We start from the raw sequence: 13,283 nt of genomic DNA on the forward strand, positions 1-13,283 counted from the left end.
TTGTGTGATCATTTTTGTGATTACAAACTATTGTGTCACAAAAATATACATTAAATTATATCACATTCACAACCATTGTGAAATATGTTGTACAGCTACAGTTGAAGTCAGAAGTTTACATACACTTAGGTTGGAGTCATTAAAACTCGTTTTCAACCACTCCACAAATTTCTTGTTAACAAACTATAGTTTTGGCAAGTCGGTTAGGACATCTACTTTGTGCATGACACAGGTCATTTTTACAACTGTTGTTTACAGACAGATTTTTTTCACTTATAATTCACTGTATCGCAATTCCAGTGGGTCAGAAGTTTACATCCACTAAGTTGACTGTGCCTTTAAACAGCTTGGAAAATTCCAGAAAATGATGTCATTTAGAAGCTTCTGATAGGCTAATTGACATCCTTTGAGACAATTGGAGGTGTACCCGTGGATGTATTTCAAGGCCTACCTTCAAACTCAGTGCCTCTTTGCTTGACCTTATTGGAAAATCAAAAGAAATCAGCCAAGACTTCAGAAAAAAAATTGTAGACCTTCACAGGTCTGGGTCATCCTTGGGAGAAATTTCCAAACACCTGAAGGTACCACGTTCATCTGTACAAACAAGTATAAACACCATGGACCATGCAGCTGTCATACCACTCAGGAAGGAGACGCATTCTGTCTCCTAGAGATGAACGTACTTTGGTGCGAAAAGTGCAAATCAATCCCAGAACAACAGCAAAGGACCTTGTGAAGATGCTCGAGGAAATCGGTACAAGTATCTATATCCACAGTAAAATGAGTCCAATATCGACATAACCTAAAAGGCCGCTCAGCAAGGAAGAAGCCACTGCTTCAAAACCGCCATAAAAATAGGCAGATTACGGTTTGCAACTGCACATGGGGACAAAGATCATACTTTTTGGAGAAATGTCCTCTGGTCTGATGAAACAAAAATAGAACCGTTTAGCCCTAATGACCATTGTTATGTTTGGAGGAAAGGGGGATGCTTGCAACCCGAAGAACACCATCCCAACCGTGAAGCACGGGGGTGGCAGCATCATGTTGTGGGTGTGCTTTGCTGCAGGAGGGACTGGTGCACTTCACAAAATAGATGGCATCATGAGGAACAAAAATTATGTGAAATAAATCTCTCTCTACTATTATTCTGGCATTTCACATTCTTAAAATAAAGCTGTGATCCTAATTGAACTAAGACAGGGAATTGTTATCATGAGCAAGGAAAATTATGTGGATATATTGAAGCAACATCTCAAGACATCAGTCAGGAAGTTAAAGCTTGGTCGCAAATGGGTCTTCCAAATGGACAATGACCCCAAGCATACTTCCAAATTTGTGGCAAAATGGCTTAAACTAGATGATAGGAACACTGTGGACAATTTTCAGCAAGTTGCAACATTGAAATACAGAAATAAACACTTTTCCATAAACAAGGTCTAAATCATGTTTGATGCACTCTGTAAGTAAAATGTTTTGCTGAACTGTTTAAGGACAACAAAGTCAAGATATTGGAGTGGCCATCTCAAAGCCCTGACCTCAATCCCCTAGAAAATTTGTGGGCAGAACTGAGAAAGTGTGTGCGAGCAAGGAGGCCTACAAACCTGACTCAGTTACACCAGCTTTGTCAGGAGGAATGGGACAAAATTCAGCCAACTTATTGTGGGAAACTTGTGGAAGGCTACCCGAAACATTTGACCCAAGTTAAACAATTTAAAGGCAATGCTACCAAATACTAATTGAGTGTATGTAAACTTCTGACCCACTGGGAATGTGATGAAAGAAATCAAATCAAATCTGAAATAAATCTCTACTATTATTCTGACATTTCACATTCTTAAAATAAAGTGGTGATCGTAACTGACCTAGGACAGAGAATTTTTACTAGGATTAAATGTCAGGAATTGTGAAAAACTGAGTTTAAATGTATTTGGTTAAGGTGTATGTAAACTTCCGACTTCAACTGTAGTTGTTCTGTGTTAAACAAGTCTGACAAACAGGATGTACTGTAGGCCTAGCCTATGTGCTGAGAGTGGTGTGGTACAGCAGATTGAGGCAGCCTTTATTGGATCCTAATAAAATACTAAATACTTGTCCATGTGCAGTCTCAAATGGTATCCTAATCCCTATTTAGTGCACTACTTTATACCAGGTCCCATAGAGAATAGGGTGCCATTTTGGGTGCATCAATTGTCCTTTGCAGTCTGAGCCTATCTTTACCCTCTCTTCACCCCAGGGGCGTGGGCCACATTCACCCTGGTGAGATTTAGCAAGTCCTTGTAGGTCTTAGCTCGGGCCCAACTCTCCTGACGGTGTCGATTGTTAGCTGCATGGTCTAACTGGTAGTCAGAATGCTGCCTGCCTGCAGGGTTCAGACAAAGAAAAAATGTGAGGGTGTCAGATACATTCTCAGAGTGCTGAGTAATTGTTTACCGTGGTTATATTTTTAACCAGAGATATTTCACCTCAGGACTCAACAAAGATGATACTGGAAGCATCTTCCTCTCTCACATACACTTCTACTAAGGGAGTTTAGGTTGAGAGGGAGTGTGGACAGTACGCAATACAGCAAGCATGTTACATCTCAGTGCTTGAGTCAAGCCCTCCCAACATTCCAGAATCCCACCCACCTCAACACACTCCGCTCTGTTTGTGAGGTGCACTGAAGTGGCGCTCATTTCCCTGTGTGTGTGTGTGTGTGTGTGTGTGTGTGTGTGTGTGTGTGAGAGAGAGTTCTGCCTGGGTCGGTGAGCCCACCACTGTTTGTTCAGTGTCCATGGGGGACATCACATCTGTTGCCCAGAGCTCCCAGCATCCTCTCTCATCTCACACCCACCCACGCTGCATGGCCCCTGTGCTTACTGCTATCCAATTTATTGACAACCTCTAAAACATTTATTTTCTGGAGTCTCATAATCATTTGGGTATCAGTAGGCTGCATCTTACACATAAAAAAATATATGCTCTGTCCTGAATGGAACCCTATTCCCTATATTGTGTACTACTTTTGACCAAGGCCCATAGGGACTATATAGGGAGACATTCTGTATACACACACACACACACACACAATGACTTCGGAAAGTATTCAGACCCCTTGACTTTTTCCACATTTTGTTACGTTACAGCCTTATTCTAAAATTGATTAAATTGTTTTCCCCTCATCAATCTACACACAGTACCCCATAATGACAAGACAAAAACTGTTATTTAGAAATTTAGAAACTACAAACTTGGCACACCTGTATTTGAGTTTCTCCCATTCTTCTCTGCAGATCCTCTCAAGCTCTGTCAGGTTGGCTGTGTGCTTAGGGTTGTTGTCCTGTTGGAAGGTGAACCTTCGTCCCAGTCTGAGGACCTGAGTGTTATGGAGCAGGTTTTCATCAAGGATCTCTCTGTACTTTGCTCCGTTCATCTTTGCCTCAATCCTGACTAGTTTCCCAGTCCCTGCCGCTGAAAAACATCCCCATTCAGGCCAAAGAGTTCAATCTTGGTTTCATCAGACCAGAGAATCTTGAATCTTGTTTTTCATGGTCTGAGAGTCTTTAGGTGCCTTTTGGCAAACTCCAAACAAGCTGTCATGTGCCTTTTACTGAGGAGGGGCTTCTGTCTGGCCACTCTACCATAAAGGCCTAATTGGTGTAGTGCTGCAGAGATGGTTGGGCCTCAGGATCTCGGTATCTCTGCATTCAAATTTCCATTGATAAAATGCAATTGTGTTCATTGTTTACATTGTTTATAGCTTAAGCCTGCCTATACCATAACCCCACCACCACCATGGGGCACTCTGTTCACAAGGTTGACATCAGCAAACTGCTCATGAACACGCCGCCATACACGTGGTCTGCGGTTATGAAGCCGGTTTGATGTACTGCCAAATTCTCTAAAACAAGGTTGGAGGTGGCTTATGGTAGAGAAATTAACATTTAATTCTCTGGCAAAAGCTCTGATAGACATTCCTTCAGTCAGTATGCCAATTGCACGCTCTCTCAAAACTTGAGACATTTGTTGCATTGTGTTGTGTGACAAAACTGCACATTTTAGAGTGACCTTTTATTGTCACCAGCACAAGGTGCACCTGTGTAATGATCAAGCCATTTAATCTGCTTCATTTTATGCAACATCTGTCAGGTGGATGGATTATATTGGCAAAGGAGAAATGCTCACAGGGATATTAAAACATTTATGCACAATATTTTAGAGAAATAAGCTTTTTGTGCATATGGAACATTTCTGGGATCAACACTTTACATGTTGCATTTATATTTTTGTTCAGTATATATTATATACACCCTTGCCTAGAAGTTTTGTGAATAAGCCAAGTCTTTTCAGCCTGGGTCAAATTAACTTTTGCTTTCTTTTTGGCAGCAATTTACAATCCCATCCTTGCCTCCTTCCGTTCGTTTTTTTTTTCTCTCACCATAATAACCATCCTATCACACGCCAGGCAGAGTCTAGCAAGTGTTGGCAAGCAGGGGCGGACTGGAACCAGAAATCGGCCCTGGCATTTCTAACACACTGGACAATATTTTTCCATGATGCCCCTATTATTAGCCAGATAATGATAATTTAGCACAAAAAAACAAACAAGTCAGACAGGCCCACTGGGCTAAAAATGGACCAGCCAGTCTGGCATTTGCACTAAATGCCAGATGGCCAGTCCAACCCTGAATGTAGATCACTCAGAAACTGGGGTTGACATTTAGCTATGTTGAACAATGACTTCCTTGTTCGTAAGAAATTACATGACTTTCATCCCCGGGCACCCCAAAGGATGTTTTGGAAAACGCTAGATTTGATGTGTGATCCTATTGAGGTCAGGTTTATGTAAGTGTGACATTTTAGCATCATTCAACCAGTTGGTTATACAGTTGCTATATTGATGTCAAGATCCAACAAAAGATCCAGGAAAATAAAAGATCCAAATGAGTTTGTTTTAAAGCAAGGCAATGCTTTAAACATTCTATGGTTAGAAAATGTCAGAAGTGTATATGTCGGGTCAGCAGGGTAGTTTGGAGCCAGAACTGTTTTCCCTCAGTGTATATTAGCAGGGAGTGGCTGTCAGCTGAAGAGGTTATATATGTGCACTACCACCCCTCGTCTGGAGGCGTGGTGTGTGTGTGTGAGTGTGTGTGTGTATCGAAGTTCATTCAGTTTACCTCAGCCTCACTCTCCTCCCAGCACCTCCCTCTCTCTCCCCTTCCACCAGTCTCTTGGCTCTCTCTCAGCTGTCTCCATAGCAGGCCAGGGCCACCCTTGGCTCGCAGTGTGGTGTCACCCTAAAACTCCCAGCCAAACAGTCTTCTACTACACACACACATTATAATGCCTTCTACACCCACCGCCTCAACAGGTGCTATGCGTCACAGGAAGTTTGTAGCACCTTAATTGGGGAGGACTAGCCCGTGGTAATAGCATAACGGAATTAGTGGAATGGTATCCAATACACTTTAATGCCATTTCATTAATACCGTTACAGCCATTAGTCTGAGCTGTCCTCCTCTCAGCAGCCCCTCAGCAGCCCCTCAGCAGCCTCTACTGCTATGCGTTGCCTTAAAACAACACAATCTACAGAATGAAGAGAACTCGCTGTGTGTACAAAATGAGATTGGATTGTTCTGGCCTCATCTGTAACAGTGAAAAGAAAGGTGCACAGTGAGTTGAAGAGGTGTGTGTGTGTGAGAGAGTTAACATTACATAGTCCAACCTCTGCAGAAACAGATCTTGACAACAGTGTATAAAACTGAAAGCGACTGCTTGGAGATTGTTTTATGTTCTATCCCAAATTGAACTAATCTCAACCCAAGCTACACCCTTTCAGATTACATCATTGTTTTCCCCACGACAAGACTTGTCTAGTTATTTTGGAATGGATTTCTTTGATGTTTTCCTGTGAATACGTGTGTCTGTGTGAACAAAGTCTTCTTTGTGAATTGTCAAATTGATGTGAAAGCATAAAATTCACACCAATACAATTTCATACAAGGCAGGGAAACACGTTCATTGCTTTAATACTTTGATTGTCATTATCATTGTAAGGAAATCACAAATCAGGAAGGAACCTTAGAATCTTATAGAAATGGGTGGTCTAATATTTTCTGCAGTGATTTGTCTTAAAATGTGTAGACAAAGAAAGCTGTCAGACACCTGAATGCATGTCCAATAAACAACAACTTCATTCTCTTCGGTTGCCACATAGATTGAGACAATGTTTCTTTCTGTTCGCTTAATACAATCTCCAGGGAGCCAGCAGGGAGTGAGAAGAAGCTTTGTCTGTTGCCTCCATCTCAGACTGACTGACTGACATACTCTCTCTCAACCCTCCAAGATCCCTACAACATAGTTTCTCTGAATAATTATTTCTGAGTTTTCTTAGTTATAGAAGTGGTGCTCATTTTCTGTTGTTCACTTCACTATCAGATGGAACAAAGCCCTTTGGACCTGGATGTGGCATGTGCTCAAGCCTGGACAGCACGGAGTGAAATACAAAGGCCCTTTTTAGGGTTAATATACATCAACAACAAAGGGGGTGAAGCTCCCTACTTCAGAGGCCCCGCCCTGAAATTCTTTATCGGGAGCCTGTTTACAACCTTAACGCATTGGAGTCATTGGGTTCCTTGGGTTCGCCCGTTGGGGGAGGGGAAAGGAGGAGGTAGAGGGGTGCAAATTCAGCAACCAGAGTAAAGGAAAACGGCACAGCAAAACAATGAGGCATTGAATGTATAAACAAAGCTGAAATATACATATAATGTATATTATGAATTGAGTAATTTGCACATCTCTCATAGTGTTTCGGCCATCAAACGCCCTTTGTTGGTATTTCCTATTCTTCGACTATTCTGTGATCCTGAAATATTCGATACACTGTTTTGTGATCCTGTTTGATCAGGCACATAATTTGATAAATTTAAAACATTGTGGGATTGTTTTTGTTTACTATGGATACTGGTGCAATTGTTCAAAATTCCTCATAGTCTATAGATGCATTTCCAAACAATGAAGCTCCATCTATATTTTGACCCCCCTCTCGTTTTCCCATAGTTCAGGAAAGTACACATATTATCATATACAATAATTACACTATCTTATTACTGTTTCTCTCAAATAAATCTTAAATAAATTTGAGAATCCTGACTGATTAACATTTGTACACTTATTCACTGAGTAACAACAATTTATTCCACCAGTTATTACACAGTAATTATACTCATCTATAATAAAAACAAAGGCGCAATAAATTGTTTCACATAAAAACAGTGCTAAATTCTTTATTTTCGAAGCTCACGTAGCCTATATTCGACAGTTTCTCTATTCATTTCTTTGTGTACCCCATTTTGCGCAAACCCGCTTGGCGCGCGCTCCCCTGGCAAAGCAAGCCAGACGCGTGCAAGAATCTCACGATTTCGCCTGTTCGCTGTTTCAACCTTTCCTCTAGTTCTCGAGCACGGAGTTCACTGGGTTTACTCTGACACCGCTGACTCCACTGTCACGCCCTCCAACAGCCACGCACCCTCTTTCCGCCAATAGGCCCACAATCACGTACTGATCACGCGCTGCCTGCGCTTTGATTGGACGGCGTCCGCTACACCTTTGTTTTTGATTGGTAACATGTTACCACCAGCCAGTCTATTCCGAATTTTGTTTCTGTTTTTTTTCGTATCTGCTTTTGATTCACTCAGCTGAGGCCAGTCCGCTGTTGGCAGCGGCAATACTTGTGTGCTCAGGTCTCATTGAGTGTTCGCATTCGCATCGCATTAATCTCTATTGTTATTTTTACACGTACTTTCCTATGCTGACTTTTACACCATCCCTGATTTCAGAGCAACCTTGTCGGGTAAGTTGATGGATTTTTACTTTAAATTGGCTGATTAACTAACGGCATTAAGTTGTTTATCTTCAGCTATTTATAACAAAGCCAACCGATAAAATACCGACGACTGCCATACATGTATTACAGTAGTATAACTGATGATGGAAGCATGCAGCCCAAATTGACCGTGGAGTTTTTTCTCACAGGGAGCCTGGTTTATTTGAGGTCAGATTGAAACTAATGTATCCCTGCCCAACGGCTACTGTATCAACTGTGTGATCACATATTGCTACATTGTATCTGCTCTATATCACTGCATCACTACATTGTATTACTTTGTAATTAGATTGTTCGTTGTTATGTGATGGTATTACGTTACCGTTGCCCCTAAGTAGCCAAATGTACACATATTTCTGCATTTTATTGTGTTTTATTAGGCTAATGTGACTGTTTTGGCTTATTGCTATGGGGCTTTTGTTCCTGTGAGCTTGGTTGAACATATTGGTCATAAGTAGACAACTGATTGATTGACTAATTGATTGTATCTGATTTTATAATCTATGTTGGATGAAGGTTGGATTTGGATTATAAAGTGCTTCCATTGGTGTCAACAAAACAAAGTGACTGGCTGTTAATGCTGGGGAGTGTCCTCAGAGCAGTTAAATGGGGGGGATTCTCAACTTAACCCAAGACTTCCTGATGCAGCCCCCCACCCCCTCGTGCACCACAGTCTACAGTGGTGTATGTCACTCACAGGTCTATTTTTGGTGATGGGAGGTTCCTCCTGGCTCCCAAATCCAATGTTATGTGAGCTACTGGGAGCTGGTAGGGTTGGGTGCACCCACCTGCTCAAATGGCTGCCTGCGCTGCAGTGGGGCCCCTCTCTCCTTTTCTGTCTCTCCAAGCCTCTGAGGCAGCTAGCAGCCGCACTGTGCATTCAGCAACTGAGTATTCTTCTAGATGTGCAACTCAGCGTTCAGCAGATGCCACCCCACTGCACTACATAGCTACATGCACATCTAGGAGAATAGTCAACCCCTGTTCATTGACTACTGTCTATGTGGCGTTTCCACCATTTTGAGGCTTCTATGGTTCATGACTTGGGACTCAAAACAGTCTGATGTTTCTCCCTTGATCCATTATTGTTCAATGAACCTTGGTAATGAGATGCTTATATGATCTTTGAGGGAACCATTGCAGTAGTAGGACTAGAGATATTTAGTGAGATACTGTAGATGTCAGTGTTGGAAGAGTCTGCAACCATCAGAAGTTATTGAGCTATCATGGTGATAAGAAACGGACTGGCCATTGGGCAGTTCGGAAAAATGCCAGATGGGCTGGTCCATCTTTAGCCTATTGGGACAGTCTAAATAAAAATGATTTATTTGGCTAATAATGGGGGCCCCTAGAAGAAGAAAAAAGGGATGGTCCATGTCAAAAATGCCCAGGCCGATTTCTGGTCCCAATCTGTCCCTGGTGGAGGTTAACGGTGTGGCCTCCCTCCGTCCGATCTACTGGCCCATAGGGCTTTGGTCAAAAGTAGTGCACTCCATAGGGAATAGGGTTCCATTTGGGACATATAATGTGATGTAATGGTGATCGACTTTGCATCTTCCCAGTGGCCTCCCTCCCTCCCTCAGGCTGATGTAATGGACATCAGGGTGATGATGATGGAGAGGAACAGGCACGACAGTGAGCAGTCCTGCTGCAGCACCTTCCAGTACCATGACCTGGAGGCCGCTGAGGCACTTGTCAGCATGAGTTCCTGGGGACAAAGGTCAGCAAACGACAAGCCACGCCCCCTGACCCCTACCTCGGACTCCTGCGACTCTCTCCTCCTCCACCCTGAGATCATCGAGTCCCCCAAGGACCCGGTCGCACTCTCATCGCTGGTATGTGGAATCTCATTATGTAGGCTACTGTGGTTAAAATGTATACTGGAAGTTCACGTTTTATGCTAACGTAGCCTAGTAGCCTGAATTCAGGAAAAAAATGTTTACCCCTTTTTTTTTGTCATATCCAATTGGTAGTTACAGTCTTGTCCCATTGCTGCAACTCCCATACGGACTCGGAAGAGGCGAAGGTCGTCCTCCGAAACACAACCCCACCAAGCCGCAGTGCTTCTTGACACAATGCACGCTTAACCTTAAAGCCAGCCGCACCATTGTGTCGGAGAAAACACTGTACACCTGGCGACCGTGTCAGCGTGCATGCGCCTGACCCGCCACAGGAGTCGCTAGAGCGAGATGGGACAAGGTCATCCCGGCTGGTCAAACCCTCCCCTAACCCGGACAACGCTGGGCCAATTGTTCATCGCCTCATGGGTCTCCAGGTCGCGGCCGGCTGCGACACAGCCCGGTATCGAACCAGGATCTGTAGTAACGCAGCCATAGACCGCTGCGCCATTTGAGAGGCCCCCAAAACTAATTTTAATCAATCAAAACTACAATAAGCTTTTTTTAATTGAGAATTATATTGGTTTGTTTCACATTTGACAGTTCAAATGTTTAATTCCTGTTTCTCTTTCTTTTTCCCAGTGCATGACCCCCCCTCACAGCCCCAGCTTTACCGAGACCGCTACCACAACAGCTGTCCTCACCACCTCATTGGCCAGCTCAGGCCCCAGACCAGTCTTAACCCGGCCTAGACTCTGTGCAGGTCTTCCCTGCGAAAATGCCCTTCTCCTGGACCAACGACCTGGTACGGTCCCCATCTTCAAGAGCTCTGGAGCTCCAGAGCTGCCCAGCAGAGCCATGGTGACCAGCGTCATCCGGCACACTGCTGACAGGGCCCTCACACAGCACAGCAACAACATTCCACCTCAGTCCCTCATAGGGCAGCACACAGACACCAACTCCAACAGAAACCCTACTGCAACCCTTCTGGCTGAGGCCGCTCCTATGCAGACTGAACCACAGAGCTGCAGCACTGGTCTGTGTGTTAAGGTAGAGAAGGATCAAGGCAGTCCATCCTTACCTGACAGCAGCACAGGCCCCTCTACTACTCCTACCCAAAGGTCCCCATCCCAGCCCACCGCCACCTCCCAGTCCTCACCACCCATTCCCAGCTCCCAGGTCCTCTGCCAGGTATTTCCAGTAAATGGGCAGACAGGGATGATCTCTGCATTCGTCCAGGCAGGCCCAGTCCAGATGACCCAGGGGGGGGGCAAGCCCATACTACCCCAGTCACCCTCCTTCCCCCAGTCGCTGCAGCTGGTGGGCTCCTCTGTGACTCAGGGGACGGTGATGTTTGTGGTTCCCCAGCCCCCCGTGTCCCAGGCTCCGTCGTGCGCACAGACTGTAATGACCCTGGGTAACACTAAGCTTCTGCCCCTGGCCCCAGCTCCAGTTTACATGCCCTCAGGGCAGAGCAGCAATGCCACACAAGCAGACTTCTCCCGCAGACGGAACTACGTCTGCAACTTCCCTGGCTGTAAGAAGACCTACTTCAAAAGTTCCCACCTCAAGGCTCATCTCAGAACTCACACTGGTAGATACCCACTCAATACGACACTAATGGGTATTCTACCCAATGGCAATTAGATGAATGATCATGTTGAATATGTAGTGTGTTATCTTCCACTGATGTACTTATGCTTTCCATTTCTACCCTCCTGACCAGGTGAGAAACCATTCAGCTGCCACTGGGAGGGCTGCGACAAGAAGTTTGCCCGCTCCGACGAGCTCTCCCGCCACAGGCGAACACACACCGGTGAGAAGAAGTTTGTGTGTAATGTGTGCGATCGGCGCTTCATGCGCAGCGACCACTTGACCAAGCACGCTCGCCGACACATGACCTCCAAGAGGACCTCCACTTGGCCGGCTGAAGTCCGTGACCTCCACAAGATGACGGTATCTAAGGGCCTGTCGAGTGGCTCCAAACTTCCTCTCAGTGTGCTGGTCCCTTCCCCCAATTAGCTGGGGCTCCCAGGCCGTACGGTCATCTCAGGACAATATCCCACCACCGACCACATAAGACCAAGGAGAAAATGAAACAAAACCATAGGCTGCTACACATTCATGGACAGAAACAAACTGACCTTGCACTGGATTTTTTAATTATGCTTGTTTTGTACTTCCTTGATCTCTATATGTAATTATGTTTACTCATGTAATATGTATACAGTATGTAATGTTTAGCAAAATGTATGCACTCTTTTTGCCAAAGCCTTTGCGTTGTGCTTACAGTATCTGTTACTATTGGTCTCTGTGATTGTAAATATGTATATATGAATATCTATATATGATTGTTATGTGTATTCCAATCTGCATGTATTGACAATACGTCAATATATGTTATTGATATTTTTAAACATGTCAGTGGACAGTATTCCTCACTGTGATACTACCTACTTTCTTGCTTTGCATATTATTTAAGAAACATTTGTTTTAAAAAGTGCTGTTTTTGATAGCTTGATCGTTTTGCTTTTGTTTTATTACAGATACAGTATAACCAGTATAAATACCTCACATTATTTCTTAGTAAATACTAAATACTTTATAGAGTTTCACCATACTAATAATATGAGTAATCGATGATTGAATGAATTCTATAGATATGGTCACGCTGAGAAAAGTGCTGTCCCTGTGTAGTTTTACTAGCTTTCAATGTAGGCAATGGTCATTATGAGTCCCATTGTTTTTTTTCCATAATAAAATACATGACTAAACTTGGTTGTATGGTCTATATTTTCTCAATAACATATGACCAAACGCTATTTCTCAATCTCACCCATAGAGATCCAATTAAATTATTGTAATTCCTAATTCTTAGATCTCAGCAGTGTTGACAACAATATTACGTGTTGTTTCACAATCGCACTCGATCCCGTTTGATTTCGAATACCCGTCTCTCCACTCCACCCAGTAACAACGTTCCACTAATTAAATTGCAGTATTTTACAGCGCCAAGAGGGGCGCGACCAATTGGAGACGACCGTTCAGCTGAAATGATCAGAGGATTTTAACTGGCTAACACGGTACCCGCCCATTTGTTTTACAGACCGACAGTCCACGTAAGCGCTCCACTAAAATATAGGACAACGCCACTCAGTGAAAATAAAATAAAGTACAATTTCTGTGAGTAAAGAAATGTTTTTTTTTATTCAGCTTTCCAGTTCGTAAGTTTATAGACACACACCATCATATCACACCTAGACTTAGCACTTTTTGTCAAGCTTTTGCAATATAATTCTAAATATATTACTATTTCGTCCTGTACTTAATCATTTTTTCCTATTGGCAAAGTGACATAATGACCAAAAATCTTAATCATATTTCCCACGTTGAGTATGTTTGATTAATAAAATAACAAATCATTTGTAACCGTATGAATGATATATTGAATGAATTAGACAGGTTAGATAACTTGCCAAATAACCATTGTAAATACCACATCACCCACGCTGACCAGATGCGTCTGTGGGAGGACAAGGTAGCATTCACACGTTCCCTTTTGTTCATGCAGGATGTTT

The 13,283-nt window shown here is 43.4% G+C and overlaps 1 protein-coding gene across 1 annotated transcript; it reads left to right on the forward strand.

Annotated features, from left to right (window-relative positions):
- The first annotated feature begins 7,638 nt into the window (after positions 1 to 7,638).
- LOC112249989 (Krueppel-like factor 11) lies at positions 7,639 to 12,479 on the forward strand. Its single transcript, XM_024419770.2, has 4 exons — positions 7,639 to 7,834; positions 9,430 to 9,702; positions 10,348 to 11,299; positions 11,432 to 12,479. Exons 1-4 carry the CDS (start codon positions 7,790 to 7,792, stop codon positions 11,725 to 11,727), a joined length of 1,566 nt encoding a protein of 521 aa, XP_024275538.1. The 5' UTR covers positions 7,639 to 7,789; the 3' UTR covers positions 11,728 to 12,479.
- Positions 12,480 to 13,283: the final 804 nt, after the last annotated feature.

Source organism: Oncorhynchus tshawytscha, linkage group LG05, assembly GCF_018296145.1.
Source record: "Oncorhynchus tshawytscha isolate Ot180627B linkage group LG05, Otsh_v2.0, whole genome shotgun sequence".
NCBI lineage: Eukaryota > Metazoa > Chordata > Actinopteri > Salmoniformes > Salmonidae > Oncorhynchus > Oncorhynchus tshawytscha.